Raw genomic sequence first — 14,975 nt, 5'->3', positions numbered from 1 at the left:
GGCCGGGTGGAGCTGGACCGCGGCTCCGGGCAGCAGACACACGGGGATGAAAACCCGGCAACATCCCCGACAGCTGCAGCAGTCTGCTCCCTCAGCCCACCCCCCCCCCCCCCCCCCCCAACCATCTCCCCTCCCCCCACGACGGGACGTGACCTTGACTGCCGTGCAACCTCCCAAAACAACTGCAACATGACCTCCCAACTTCTATACTCAATATTGACACAAAGAGTTGTAGTAACTCAGCGGGACAGGCAGCATCTCTGGTGAGAAGGAATGGGCGACGTTTCAGGTCGAGGCCCTTCTCATGTACCCTTTGGCTTGTACTCGCTAGAATTTAGAAGATTGAGGGGGGGATCTTATAGAAACACAAATTCTTAAGGGGTTGGACAGGCTAGATGCAGGAAGGTTGTTCCCGATGTTGGGGAAGTCCAGAACAAGGAGTCAGTTTAAGGATAAGGGGGAAATCTTTTAGGACCGAGATGAGAAAAACATTTTTCACACAGAGAGTGGTGAATCTGTGGAATTCTCTGCCACAGAAGGTAGTTGAGGCCAGTTCATTGGCTATATTTAAGAGGGAATTAGATGTGGCCCTTGTGGCTAAAGGGATCAGGGGGTATGGAGAGAAGGCAGGTACATGATACTGAGTTGGATGATCAGCCATGATCATATTGAATGGCGGTGCTGGCTCGAATGGCCTACTCCTGCACCTATTTTCTATGTTTCTGTGTTTCTTCAGACATACTCAATACTCTGACTGATGAAAGCCTGCGGCACCGACGCCACGGGATGGCCGGGGCTGGGACAAGTTCACTGACGTCACGGGAAGGCCGGGGCAGGTACACTGACGTCACGGGGGGGGGGGGGGGTGCTGGGACATTGACGTCACGGGATGGGCGGGGCCGGGACGTGTGAGGCGGGCTGAGCTTCAGACGTCACGGGATGGGCGGGGCCGGGACGTGTGAGGCGGGCTGAGCTTCAGACGTCACGGGATGGGCGGGGCCGGCGCGACAGTGGGCGGCAAAGATGGTAGAGCAGAGCTCCTCTCGTATCTTTGGTGGGCGGGGTGGATGATGCAGTGGGCGGAGTCCGCGCGGCCGTTGATAAGCGCGGGCGGGGGGGGGGCATCAACGTACAGCTGCAGCTCGCGGATACTCGGCGCCATGAAGAGGAGGACGACGAAGAACAAGCCGTCATGTTTGGCCGTGAGTACCGGACCCCTCCCGCCACAAACCCCCACCTCGCCAACCTCCAACCCCCCCCTCTAACCACCCCCCCCTCTCTAAACCCCCCCCCCCCCTCTAACCACCCCCCCCTCTAACCACCCCTCTCCTACCCCCCCTTCTTACTCCCCCTCAACCGCCCCCCCTCTCCAACCCCACCCTTCTCCACCCCCCCCTTCTCCAACCCCCCCCCTTCTCCAACCCCCCCCTTCTCCAACCCCCCCCTTCTCCAACCCCCCCCCCTTCTCCAACCCCCCCTTCTCCAACCCCCCCCTTCTCCAACCCCCCCTTCTCCAACCCCCCCCTTCTCCAACCCCCCCCTTCTCCAACCCCCCCCCTTCTCCAACCCCCCCCCTTCTCCAACCCCCCCCTTCTCCAACCCCCCCCCTTTCCCTCCACCCCCCCTCTCCAACCCCCCCCCCCTCTCCAAGTATCTATTTCTCTACTGATTACAGCAGCAGTGAACCTATCTGACATTTCATTGCAAATTTTTAATTTCCTTCTTCGTACAGTCTGCACTGGTGGAAAAGAAATGCTTTGATGAAATTGCTATTGGATGTAAAATTGATGAAACAAAACGAATCAGGATATTCCCAGATAATATCAGTCAATTGGAAAGAAATAATGAAGGCAGTTTTGTGGAATCGAGCTCTTTGAATTTTTCTGATGTCGATGAAGTTGTCCCTGAAAGTCCAGCAAATAAAGCAGACATTTTTACCATTCCTGAAACACAAATGGTGAAACACACATCAGTGCATAGTCTCATCTCTTCTATCCGTCGTACTGGTTTTAAACAATCAAAGGAAAGTGCGGTGGCCGATCTTTGGCCTTTTTCGAGCCGTTTAGATATTGAAAATGTGAATCCCCTTCCACGATATGGTGCTACTGATAGGAAAAAGATGCAAGATCCATTGAGGGATTGTGACACATTGTGTCCTGTTAAGCTGCATGGGAAAAGACTTAATGGTCCTGATGGGGTACCAAGGTCAAAGAAATTGAAAAGAACCCTAATCGAAGGGGCAGGTAATTCCGTAGTATTAGATTCAGAGGGTTCCTCTGATAGTTTGCTAGAGGAGTATCTAATGGCTATTAACCAGACCATTTCTGAGTCTCCGCTATGCAGAAAAACTGAGAATGGACAATTAAACAATAGGAGGACAAGACAGTGGGGAGATAATGTTTTGAAGGGGTTCTCTTCCCCAGATACAGTACATAAAGATGGCAAGCTATGTATGGTTAGTAAGAACGAGATGGGGAACCACCAGTTGACTGCATGCACAACTCCCTCAAGGAATCCCTTTCAGAGAGCAGATAGGAAACAGTACACAAATATACAGAAGAAAAGTTGTGATTCTGCACTCGTTCAGAAAACAGAAACAGAATACAGTGACTGCTGTAAAAGGGATGGTGAACGGAGATGGATTCAGTCCTCGGGGCCTGTGCACAAAGCTAGGCTAGATACATTCCAAACACCCACACAGCGGGGTCCCACGAAAACCCCTGACATACCTGCAGGACAAGAGCGCGAACAGTGCAGTGGGAGCAGTATACCTAACTGCGTCCGTTCAGAGCGTAAAGATTGTGAAGAGGCACTCGCTGAAATTACAGGGGACAATGGAAAGACTACGACGCCTTTAGAGATGGAGTCTTGTCAGGCTAAACTGCATTCCAATACATCAAACAAAACCCAGTTTACAAAAGTTACAACAAAGTTGGATGGCACACGAGAAACAGCGGACAGCAACCACCTGCAGAGTTCAAGCAGAGCAGCAGAGAAGATGAGCTGCTGGAGGTACAGATATATTTTTGCCCTTGCAATGTTATTTGTCTAATTTCAAGTGCATTCTTATTGAATAATTCCTGTGAGCACTGTACTGTTGTTTTTACAGATTAGGACAGCATGCTTCTTGTTGGATTTGTTTTGTGTTCCAAGTGCTTGGTTTAATTGGAGCACTTGTCCAATATAGGATCAGATAGATACCCAATACACATGAACCTACTACATACGTGCCCAGTGGGGAATATTTATATATGGGAATTTGTGAATATCAGTACAGGTCCACCACTGATTTTCTGGCATCTTGGTTCCAGAGCCTTGTTGGATTATCTGTTTTGCCAGACCAACAGAGGCCACGGGGAATTGGGTCTGAGCGAAATTCGGCCTCAGAAGTCGGCTATGGGAGTTCCAGAAGGCAAATTCGACCCGCCAATCGGCCATGGAAGTCCTAATGAGGTTGGGATCAGCCGCCTCACCTGGCCTAGGTGCCACATTGTAATGATTGCCAGTGTAGTGTCAAATTGATGAGATTTTTCACCAGTGTGATTAAAAATGTTAACATTGTCATTCTTTTCTCACCATTAGCAAGAAGTATTCAGATGACGGTGTTAATTTCTGGAGGGGCCGGTTCCAAGTTGTGACGGTGAATGATGTCTTGAATTCGCGTGGAGATCGGGAGAAACATCTGATCATTGCAGTGAGCCAGCCGGGCAGTCCGAATAACAGTTTCACGGAGCAGTGTATTCTGAAAGATGACTGGTAGGACTTGCAACATTTGTAGTCTCTTGGGCCTGCATAATAACAGTATCTAAGATGGAACTACAGATGCTGGTTTACACAGAAGATAGACACAACATGCTGGAGTAACTCAGCGGGACAGACAGCATCCCTGGAGAGAAGAAATGGGTGGTGTTCTGGGTCGAGACCCTTTTTCGGTCTGAAGAAGGGTCTCGATCCGAAACATCACCCATTCCTTCTCTCCAGAGATGCATTTGTCTAAAGATGCTGCCTGTCCTGCTGAGTTACTCCAGCATTTTATGTCTATCCTCAGAGTGCCAAAACTGTTGCCACATCAGGTCTTAAACGCATAGCTCCTCTCCATTTGCTTTGTGGTGTTCACTTGCTTTTATGGGAATTCTTAGTGGATGTCAGGTTGTCATAGCGCCGTATAGCACGGAAACAGGCCTGTCTTGCCCACGCCGACCAAGATGCCCCATCTACGCTTGTTCAACCTGCCCATGTTTGGCCCATATCCCTTTATACCTTTCCTATCCATGTACCTGTCGAAACATGTTTTAAATGTCACTTACTATGTGCCCCATACACCTCCTCTGGCGACACCATTGTTCTGACCAGGGGTCATTAATTGGATCAGTGAACCCATGGCAGGTTGTAACGTTGATGTTTGCTGTTTTTTTTAAAAATTCTGTAGACCTGTAGGATTGAAAAATAAACGTTATTGTGCTCTTAAATTGATGGATGAAGCATAAAATTGGATAAATTATTTTAGTTTGCAAGTTGCTATTTCCCAAAAGTCATCATGGGTCCTCTGTAACCTACGAACTGCTGACTTGTATATGTGTGGTCTGTACACATGAACTGTTCGAGTTATGAACAATTCTCAGGAATAGAACCCTCCCGTAACCTGGGATGAGTCTGTGTGTCATTCAAGTCTTCCATGTAAGAGGTATTCAGACAGTAGGAAGGCCTAGAAGATATGGTCCTAAGAACAGTTGAATTTGTGTAGGTGGCAAAAACACATGGAGGGGTGAAGGGGATGTTTCTGTGCGGTGTGAATCTAATCATGAATCAGATAGCCTCACAACAGCAAAAGTTGGAAACACCCAAGTCAGGCGGCATCTGCGAAGATAAACAAAACATGGTGTTTCTCAAGCATTGATGTAAGTTTGCTCCTATTCCTTCTTCAAGGATATGTGTGAGTTTCTGAATGTTTTTCAAATTTTCAATTTTTGGTTCGGATGTAAGATGTACGCCATTTTGGTTGACCATTGAATAACATAACATAAGTGGGTCTGCTACATGAATGTACACATCCTTTGAGAAACTCTTCATTTCAGGGACACCACTGAAGTCAAAGCTGGGGATATGATTCACCTTGAAGGGGAGAAACACTCGGACACCTGGATAATAAAAAGAGACGCCGGGTACTTGATTGTGAACCCTGACCGTCTTATTTCTGGGACTAGTGTTGTAAACAGTATCCGGTGCATGCGCAGGGCTGTGCTGAATGAGAGATTTAAGGTAAGATTTATAATTTCTCTTGACAAAGTGTGTATATCCAGTTCATGTAACATTCATATAATATGTACATTTCAGTTGCCCCTAAAATATCGAACAATGTCATGTTTAGAGTGGAGAAGCAGGCCCTTGGGCCCACCAAGCCTGTGCTGACCAGCGATCCCCGTACACTATCACACACACACACGCGCGCACACACACACACACACACACACACACACTCACTCACTCACTCTGGACAATTCACAATTTTTATCAAAGCCAATTAATGTCTCAACCTGTACGTCTTTGAAGTGTGGGAGGAAATCGGAGCACCCGGAGAAAACCCACACGTGGTCACAGTGAGAGAATGTACAAACTCTGTACAGACAGCACCTGTAGCCAGGATTCAACCTGGTCTCTGGTGCTGTAAGGCAGCAACTCTACCTCTGCACCACTGTGCCGCCCTTACCTGACCAAACTTCTGGGGCCATATCACCAGATGTGTGGTGCTATATAATTCGAACATTACAAATCTTCATTAAATAATGAGCTCTGATATTCCATTAACCATAGGCATCAAAATCAACACATAGTGCAAGCTGAAAACTTAAATCCACCAGGCAATCTGAAATTGAGTTCAGTTTAGAGACGCGGTGTCTGTGGGCCACCCAAGTGGAATATGTGGTGCTGTTCATCCAGGTTGTGTGTGTTCTTACTCTGATTTGTTGAAATATTTTCACTGACATACACACAATTCATTGGGGATTCCATTACTTTGGTTTAATTTGAATGCAGTTATATATTACAGCATCCTCTTCAATTTAAGTAACTGTTGACACTGTTTGATACAATCACAGGACCCAGACAGGGTCAGTGATTCGAGATTCTGAGGGAGTGAGAAGCAGTACGGTGGCGCAGCAGTAGAGTTGCTGCCTCACAGCGCCAGAGACCCGGGTTCCACCTGACTACGGGTGCTGTCTGTACTGGGTTTGTACGTTCTCCCCGTGACCTGCGTGGATTTTCTTCGAGTGCTCCGGTTTCCTCCCGCACTCCAAACACGTACAGGTTTGTAGGTTAATTGACCGGTAAAATTGTAAATTGTCACCAGTGTGTGTGCAGAATAGTGATAGTGTGTGGGGATCAATGGGCGGCACAGACGCATGGGTCGAATGGCCTGTTTCTGCACTGTATCTCTAAGCTTAACTAAATTTCAGATTGCCTAATGGATTATAGTTTCCAGCTTGCACTATGTCTTCATTTTGATGCCGATGATTGATATTCCATTAATGATAATTTGTAATGCCTGAGTTATATAGCACCACACCCCTGGTGATACAGTGCCCTCCATAATGTTTGGGACAAAGACTCATCATTTATTTATTTGCCTCTGTGCTCCACAATTTGAGATTTGTAATAGAAAAATATCACATGTGGTTAAAGTGCACATTGTCAGATTTTAATAAAGGCCATTTTTATACATTTTGGTTTCACCGTGTAGAAATTACAGCAGTGTTTATACATAGTCCCCCCCCCCCCCCCCCCATTTCAGGGCACCATAATGTTTGGGACACAGCAATGTCATGTAAATGAAAGTACTCGTGTTTAGTATTTTGTTGCATATCCTTTGCATGCAATGACTGCTTGAAGTCTGCGATTCATGGACATCACCAGTTGCTGGGTGTCTTCTCTGGTGATGCTCTGCCAGGCCTGTATTGTAGCCATCTTTAGCTTATGCTTGTTTGGGGGGCTAGTCTTCAGTTTTTTCTTCAGCATATAAAAGGCAAGCTCAGTTGGGTTCAGATCGGGTGCTTGACTTGGCCACTCAAGAATTGAACATTTTTTAGATTTGAAAAACTCCTTTGTTGCTTTAACAGTATGTTTGGGATCATTGTCTTGCTGTAGAATGAAACACCACCCAATGAGTTTTGAGGCATTTGTTTGAACTTGAGCAGATAGGATGCGTCTATACACTTCAAAATTCATTATGCTACTACCATCAGCAGTTGTATCATCAATGAAGATAAGTGAGCCAGTACCTTCAACAGCCATACATGCCCAGGCTATAACACCCCCATTACCGTGTTTCACATATGAGGTGGTATGCTTTGGATCTTGGGTAGTTCCTTCTCTCCTCCATACTTTGCTCTTGCCATCGCTCTGATATAAGTTAGTCTTTGTTTCCTCTGTCCACAAGACCTTTTTCCAGAACTGTGGTTGCTCTTTTAAGTACTTCTTGGCAAACTAACCGATCCATCTATTTTTGCGGCTAACCAGTGGTTTGCATCTTGCATATTTCTGTTCATGAAGTCTTCTGTGGACCGTGATCATTGACAAATCCACACCCGACTCCTGAAGAGTGTTTCTAATCTGTCGGACAGGTATTTGGGGATTTTTCTTTATTGTAGAGAGAAATCTTCAGTCACCAGCTGAGATGGTCTTCCTTGGCCTGCCAGTCCCTTTGCAATTAGTAAGCTCATCAGTGCTCTCTTTCTTCTTAATGATGTTTCAAACAGTTGGTTTTGGTAAGCCTAAGGTTTGCCTGATGTCTCTAACAGTTTTATTCTTGTTTCTCAGTCTCATAATGGTTTCTTTGACTTTCATTGGCACAATTTTGGTCCTCATGTTTATAAACAGCAATAAAAGTTTCCAAAGGTGATGGAAAGACTGGAGGAAAGACTAGAAGCTGAGAGCTCTCCATACCTGCATTAAGGAGGCAATTAAACACGCCCGAGCAATTACAAACACCTGTGGTGCATTATGGTGCCCTGGAATGGGGGGACTATGTATAAACGCAGCTGTAATTTCTACATGGTGAAACCAAAATGTATAAAAATACCCTTTAATAAAATCTGACAATGTGCACTTTAACCACGTGTGATTTATTTCTATTACAAATCTCAAATTGTAGAGTACAGAGGCAAATAAATAAATGATGGGTCTTTGTCCCAAACATTATGGAGGGCACTGAATGTACCCAGAAATCTCATCAGGTAGCGGCGCCATAGTGGCGAAGCGGTAGAGTTGCTGCCTTACAGCGCCAGAGACCTGAGTTTAATCCTGAGTATGGATGCTCACTGCACAGAATTTGTACGTTCTTCCTGTGGCAGCATGAGTTTTCTCCGGATGATCCGGTTTTGTCCCATATTCTAAAGGCGTGCAGGTTTTTTGGTAAATTAGCTTTGTTTAAAAATTGTAAATTGTCCCTAGTGTGTCGGAGAGTGCTAGTATACAGGGTGATCGCTGGTTGGCGTGGACTTGGTGGGCCGAAGGGCCTGTTTCTGTGCTGTATCTCTAAAAGTCTAAAAGTAAACTAATACTGTGCTATTGTTCTTGGTAGAGTAGGTCATTCAGTACCGAACTCTTTGTTTTGATTTTACAATGTATATGTTTTCTTTTTTTTTTTTTTGTTCTCCAGGCTTGTGAAAGGGGGACAATACAGATGCTGGTTGGCACTTTAGTTCATGAGATCTTTCAAAAAGCGGTGACAAGCAACAGATTTGCACAGTGCCAACTGGAAGAAATTGCCTCACAAACCATCTGTGCTCCAAAGTACCTGGGAGAGATGTAAGCATTATTTCTGACAAATTCCTGGTCACAGAAACGTGCAGCACAGAAAAGGGCCTTTTCAGCCCACTTCCTTCATGCTGCCCTTGATGCTTGCCTATGCTCGAGCCATTTGCCGTTTAAGGTCCGAATCCCTCTACATTTTTTCCTAACTGAGTTATGTTACAGTTGTGCAAGATGTCGATGAGGCTGCACTTAGAGTATTGTGTTCAGTTTTGGTCACCATGCTATAGGATGGATATTGTTAAGCTGGAAAGAATGCCGAGAAGATTTACGAGGATTTACAAGGATCTGGGGGCCTGAGCCATGTAGGTAGAGCTTGGGCAGGCTAGGACTTTATTCCTTGGAGCACAGGAGGATGAGGGGTGATCATACAGAGTTGTTTTAGATCATGAGAGGCTTAGCTAGGGTGAATACAGTCTTTTACCCAGAGTTGGGGAATCAAGAACCAGAGGACATTGGTTTAAGGTGAGAGGGGAAAGATTTAATGGGAACGCGAGGGGGAGTTTTTTCACACAGAGGTGGAGGGTACATGGAATTAACTGCCAGAGGAGATAGTTGAGGCAGGTACTATAACAACATTTAAAAGACATTGGGACAGGTACAGATTTAGAGGGATATGGGCTAAATGCGGGCAGATGGGACTGGAGTAGCTGAGGCATCTTGGTTGGCATGGACAAGTTGGGCAGAAGGGCCTGTTTCCGTGCTGTATTACTCTGAGTACCTGTCCAAACACCTTTGCAAAAGCTTTTTCCTGATATTCACCATTCTCTGTGTGGAAAAACCTACCACTGAGATCACAGGGTGACATTTCTCTTCACAAAAGTGTCAGAAAGTTATGGTATTTGTGCCCCCACCAAACACCTTGCTAAGCAACTATTACACTTGCAAATGGACATTCCAGTTTTGATGCCCTTTCCCTTTGGCTTTATTAGGTTGGGTCCTGAGGGAGTTCAATTATGGGGTCTGTTGTAGTTTACCCTCCACCCTACCCTCACCTTTTTTTGAACAGCCAGACTTATTTCCTTACGTAAAATGTGCATTATCAGTAATGGGTTAGACACAAAATGTTGGAGTAACTCAGCGGATCAGGCAGCATCCTTGTATCCCTCTCGTTAGCACATCTTCCCCAGCCAACACTAGGCCATCATGGACTTCACCGTTCCTGAGAATCTGTTGCAGGCCCTGTTTTGTTGTGGCCTTTTCTCGCCTCCAGTACTCTTTCCCCCCCACTCCCGCCAGACTCTATCTTTCACTTTGAAGAAGTGTTCTGACCCAAAACATCACCCATTTCTTTTCTCCGGGGATGCCCCCTGAACAGCTGAGTTACTCCACCATTTTATGTATTTTCTTTGGTATAAACCAGCATTTGCAGTTCCTTCCTTATCTATAATGAGGTTTGCTGGTGGATCACAGAATCTAACCACAGAAAGCATTTTGGTATTCAGCAATTGAAACTCTCATATTTTGTGCTTTGTAACAAGTACATTTGAAAAGAAATAGAAGATCCATATTGCTGTCTGAGGCAGCTAGGTATGCCACTTTTCATGGTTGGCTATCCTCTGGACAAATCCATTGAGCGTTGAAAAAGCCGACGTCAACCCTTCTTTGGACTAACCCCGATCTTGTCCTTTTCTTAATATGCAGGTACAGCTTGAGTCTGAATCAAGCAGATGTGATGAATGCAATAGAAGAGTACCTGCCAATGTTTGTGACCTGGGCGCGAGACTACATACGCGACACCCCTCAATCTGGAAAATGCCAATTGCAGCTTAAACTGTAAGTGTTGTTTAATATTGCATTGAATGTACATTGAGCAAGTGCAGTGCATGTACCTGCAGTGGAATAGCACTGAACATGCGACGGGGGAATAAGCTTATTGGACTGTTAAACTCCCAGGGGCGCTGCTGTTAGTGTGGGGATATTTGGACTTGAACATCAAGGTCCTTTTTATTCTCAATATGTCATCAGGCCCCATCGTTACCCATGTTTATTTTAGGTTAACGATATATCGACTAGTAACCACCCCATACTTTAGGCCTATCCTATACACTCGGGACAATTCCCAATTTATTGAAGCCAGTTAACCTACAAACCTGTACGTCTGGAATATGGGAGGAAACCGGAGTTCAGGGAGAAAACCCACGCGGTCATGGGGAGAACACACAAACTGTACACTCTCCGTCTATATCGTACCCCAATAGACCTTGCCCAGTTTGTATTGCCTCATACCTGTGATGAATAAATTACATCTTTCATTGTTTGAGTTTTTATTAGTTGCACTAATTTTTTCTATTGTTTTTCCAGTCCAAGTGATGGTGACCTAGTCAAATCAGATACTGCTTGTGGTATCACAATTCTTGATATTGAAGATGTTGAAGAGAATATTTGGTCTCCAAGGTTTGGCTTGAAAGGCAAGATTGATGTAACAGCCTCTGTTAAAATTCATCGTCGGTCCATGACCCAAAACAGAGTCATGCCTTTGGAGCTTAAAACCGGGAAGGAATCTAACTCGGTGGAGCACAGAAGCCAGGTAAGGTGATTAACTGCTACTGAAGACGCAGCCCCTTATTGTGCTGTGGTGACAAATCTGCTCATTCTTGCCATGGAGAAAGTGTACATAGATCACTGTTTTCACTGTCTGTAGAAGGGTCTCGACCCAAAATGTTACCTATTCCTTTTCTCCAGAGATGCTGTCTAACCCATGGAGTTACTACAGCTTTTTACACAGGCATATAGAGGTGGTGGTGGTTAATCGTACTTGCAGTTAAAACTTGTTTAACTTGGGTCCACCTAAAGCTAGATGCCCAAAAGTAAAGCTTAACGTTCCTTTCCCCACAGGTCATTCTGTACACTTTGATGAGCCAAGAACTCAGGGAAGATCCTGAGGCTGGGTTTCTCCTCTACCTCAAGACCGGTGCCATGTATCCAGTACCAGGCAACCACATGGACAGGAGAGGTATCAAGAATTTAGAAAATGCTTATTACTAACGCACAGTCTTTGTTTGATGGTGAAAAACTCTAGGAAGGATCTTATAGTGGACATGATAGAAGAATGGATTGACTGGGTTTATATTCACTGGAATTTAGAAGGATGAGAATGGATCTTAAAGAAACACATGGAATTTTTATGGGATTGGACAGGCTAGATGCAGGAAAAATGTTACTCGTGTTGGGGAAAGTCCAGAACCAGGGGTCACAGTTTAAGAAAAAGGGGTAGGCCATTTACGACTGAGATGATGAAAAACTTTCTCAGCCAGAGAGTTGTGAATCTGTGGAATTCTCTGCCACAGAAGGCAGTGGAGGCCAATTCACTGGATAATTTCAAGAAAGAGTTAGATTTCGTTCCCGGTGGTCAGCAAAGAACAAGCAGCCCACGAGAGCAAAGAGCCAGCGGGCCACCCACGGCAACGTGCAGCGGTAGGCCTGGTTCGCCACTGCGAAGAAGGGCCCAGAGGGCAGCTGCCTGCAAGGGGAAGCTCGGAAGTCCTGGACCAGAGAGTCGATGAGGGAGCCGCTGGTGACTATGGACACAAGGAGAAGGTCAGCTGCAGGAGGCACCCCACGGGACATACAGGCACAGGCGAGGAGAGGGACGCGATTAGTACAGGTGTCAGAGGTTATGGGGAGAAGGCAGGAGAATGTGGTTAGGAGGGAGTGAAAGATCAGCCATGATTGAATGGCGAAGTGGACTTGATGGGCCAAATGGCCTAATTCCACTCCTATCACTTGTGACGTAGGGTCGAGGGCCTGCAGCAGCCTGGGACTCAACTGTCCTTACCTGGATCGGGGTTTCTGCAGTACCTCTAACATGTCGATCGGACTTTAGACTTTTTCTTTGTAAACGGTCAAAAAGAATTTCACTCGGCTGTGCACACATGACAATAAAGAATTATTAAACTGGAGTTAAACAAATATTAAACTGTAAATAAAGGAAGAACAGAAGTGAAGGGAATATTGCAAGTGAGATTAAATGACAGCTAAAGCAAGACAAAAGTGTTATCATTCTTCCATTTTCTCTTCAGGTTTCATCCACACTAACTTTTGTATTTTACCTGAAGCTGTTTCTATTTTATTATTCACCTAGAATTGCTGAAGCTGAGGAACCAGCTTGCTTTCTATTTAACCAACGGCTTAGTTTGGGCAGAGCCGAAGAGAATGAATGCACACCTTGCTCCACTGCCTCCTCTCATCGGCGACCAGCAGGCTTGCAGGTTCTGCTCTCAGCGACGCAACTGTGCTTTATACAGCAGGTATGTGCTTTATACAGCAGTCACTCCACCTGATTCTGCTGCTTTTGCACTGACAATTTAATAACTGGCACTGAGTAATAACTCTGGCACTGGCTCTGGCCACTTAAATCAGCTACCCTGGACATTTTATGACTGTTATTACTTGTATTTTAATGTTGCTGTTTTTACCTACACTTTTTTAAACTATTCGTACTGTTTTATCAGTAACTGGATTGTTTTTTTAATTGTTTTTATTTTATGCGTGAAATGTTTAAGTTTTATGTGCAATGCTCCGGTATTCCCTGGGAAACGTCTTCTCATTTTGCACTGTACAACTGTTGCTTTGCAAGATGGCAATAAAGGATGATGATGATGTCCTATTATTGGGGCTCTATCAAGAAAATGAGGCAAGTTCAATTGCAGGGATATAACAAAAATGTGCAGGAGTGTCCAATGATGGGAAAGTATGGGAAGCAAAGTAGGATGGTACTAAGAAGGCATGGGATTATGGGGAGAAGGCAGGAGAATAGGGTTAGGACTGATATGGATCAGCCATGATTGGATGGCGGAGTGACTTGATGGGCCGAATGTCCTAATTCTGCTCCTATCACCTTATGACAATGGAATGTACCAGGAAGCTATGAGCAAGCATCTAATCAGGGTATCCACTCTTCAGTTCTGAAGAAGGGTCTCGACCCGAATGGTTACCTATATCACCAGAGATGCTGCCTGACCCGCTGAGTTACTCCAGCATTTTGTGTCTATCTTCCATCTGGCAATTAAAAGAGCTTGTGTGCGATGGTTTTTAAAAACCATTTACTTCAGTCTTTCGAGATACAGCGCGGAAACAGGCCCATCTGCCCACCAAGCCCGCGCCGACCAGAGATCACCCTGTACAGTAGCACAATCCCACACACGGAGGACAATTTACAATTTTTACCGAAGCCAATTAACCTGTATGCCTTTGTAGTGTGGGAGGAAACCGGAGCACCCGGAGAAAACTCGCGCAGTCACAGGGAAAATGTACAAACTCTGTACAGCCGGGTCCAAACTTGTGTCTCCAGCACTGTAAGGCAACAACGTTACCGCTGCAACACTGCCGTCCATTTGGAAGGGTTATGATGGTGATAAGCTGGGACACAAAGATAAGAAACAATGGAATCTGATATGTAAGAATGTGAAACTGAAGGAACTGCACAAAGCGCGAGAGTAACTCAGCGGACCAGGCAGGCCTTGCACTAATAATGTATTCCTATCCCAATCTCAATTATATGCTTCATGTGAATTTATCCATGATGTCACCTCGGAATTTTTTTTTGTGCGAAAACTTATAAAATGTAAAAGTTAGTGAATGCTCTGTACACTGAAATAAAGAATGAAGAAAAACACTGAAACTGTCTGTGGAACAGGCGCTGAATGACAAGTTTATTGTTATTCTGCAGGGCAGTGGAGCAAGAGATGGAGGAATGTTTTGCGCCCACAGATGTGAGCCCTATTCTGCAGCAGGAAACTCAGCACTTGGAGCCCATGCATCTGCAATATTTTCGGCACTGGTATCTTCTCTGCAACCTTGAGGCATATGCAGTTGATAGTAAAGGAGGGTCCAAAAACATCTGGATGCATTCGGCAGAAGACAGGTGAGCATAGGAACGGATGAGTTTGTTGCAGATGGGATGAGGACAAGGTCCAAGTGTTTTTAAATTTTGGGGTGTGAAATGGAAGAGGTTTTCTATGATATGTTTTACCAGAACATAGAACAGTACAGCACGAGAACAGGCCCTCCGGCCCACGGTGTCAAATCACAAGCAAAGATCCCCGCACCGTAAACCTCCACTGGTCACAAACCTTCAACAAGAATAACACGCACTTCCTCCACTATCCTCTGTCTTCTATGGGTAAGCCAGTTCTGAAGGACTTAACTGTCAGGTTGATGTGTGCTGA

General features: G+C 45.4%; 1 protein-coding gene across 1 annotated transcript in view; it reads left to right on the top strand.

Annotated features, from left to right (window-relative positions):
• Positions 1-1,070: 1,070 nt before the first annotated feature.
• Positions 1,071-14,975, top strand: part of dna2 (DNA replication helicase/nuclease 2) — a 29,975-nt gene continuing 16,070 nt past the window's right edge. The window contains exons 1-10 of the mRNA XM_033034379.1: positions 1,071-1,202; positions 1,733-3,012; positions 3,583-3,756; positions 5,076-5,259; positions 8,654-8,802; positions 10,450-10,581; positions 11,110-11,335; positions 11,644-11,761; positions 12,890-13,055; positions 14,477-14,671. Of these exons, the coding sequence (XP_032890270.1) occupies positions 1,071-1,202; positions 1,733-3,012; positions 3,583-3,756; positions 5,076-5,259; positions 8,654-8,802; positions 10,450-10,581; positions 11,110-11,335; positions 11,644-11,761; positions 12,890-13,055; positions 14,477-14,671 (2,756 nt within the window). The remainder of the gene's footprint in view (positions 1,203-1,732; positions 3,013-3,582; positions 3,757-5,075; positions 5,260-8,653; positions 8,803-10,449; positions 10,582-11,109; positions 11,336-11,643; positions 11,762-12,889; positions 13,056-14,476; positions 14,672-14,975) is intronic.

Source organism: Amblyraja radiata, chromosome 15 (assembly GCF_010909765.2).
Source record: "Amblyraja radiata isolate CabotCenter1 chromosome 15, sAmbRad1.1.pri, whole genome shotgun sequence".
NCBI classification, from domain to species: domain Eukaryota; kingdom Metazoa; phylum Chordata; class Chondrichthyes; order Rajiformes; family Rajidae; genus Amblyraja; species Amblyraja radiata.
Note: the sequence above shows the minus strand (reverse complement) of the source record. Positions and strands in the feature narration are given on the sequence as shown.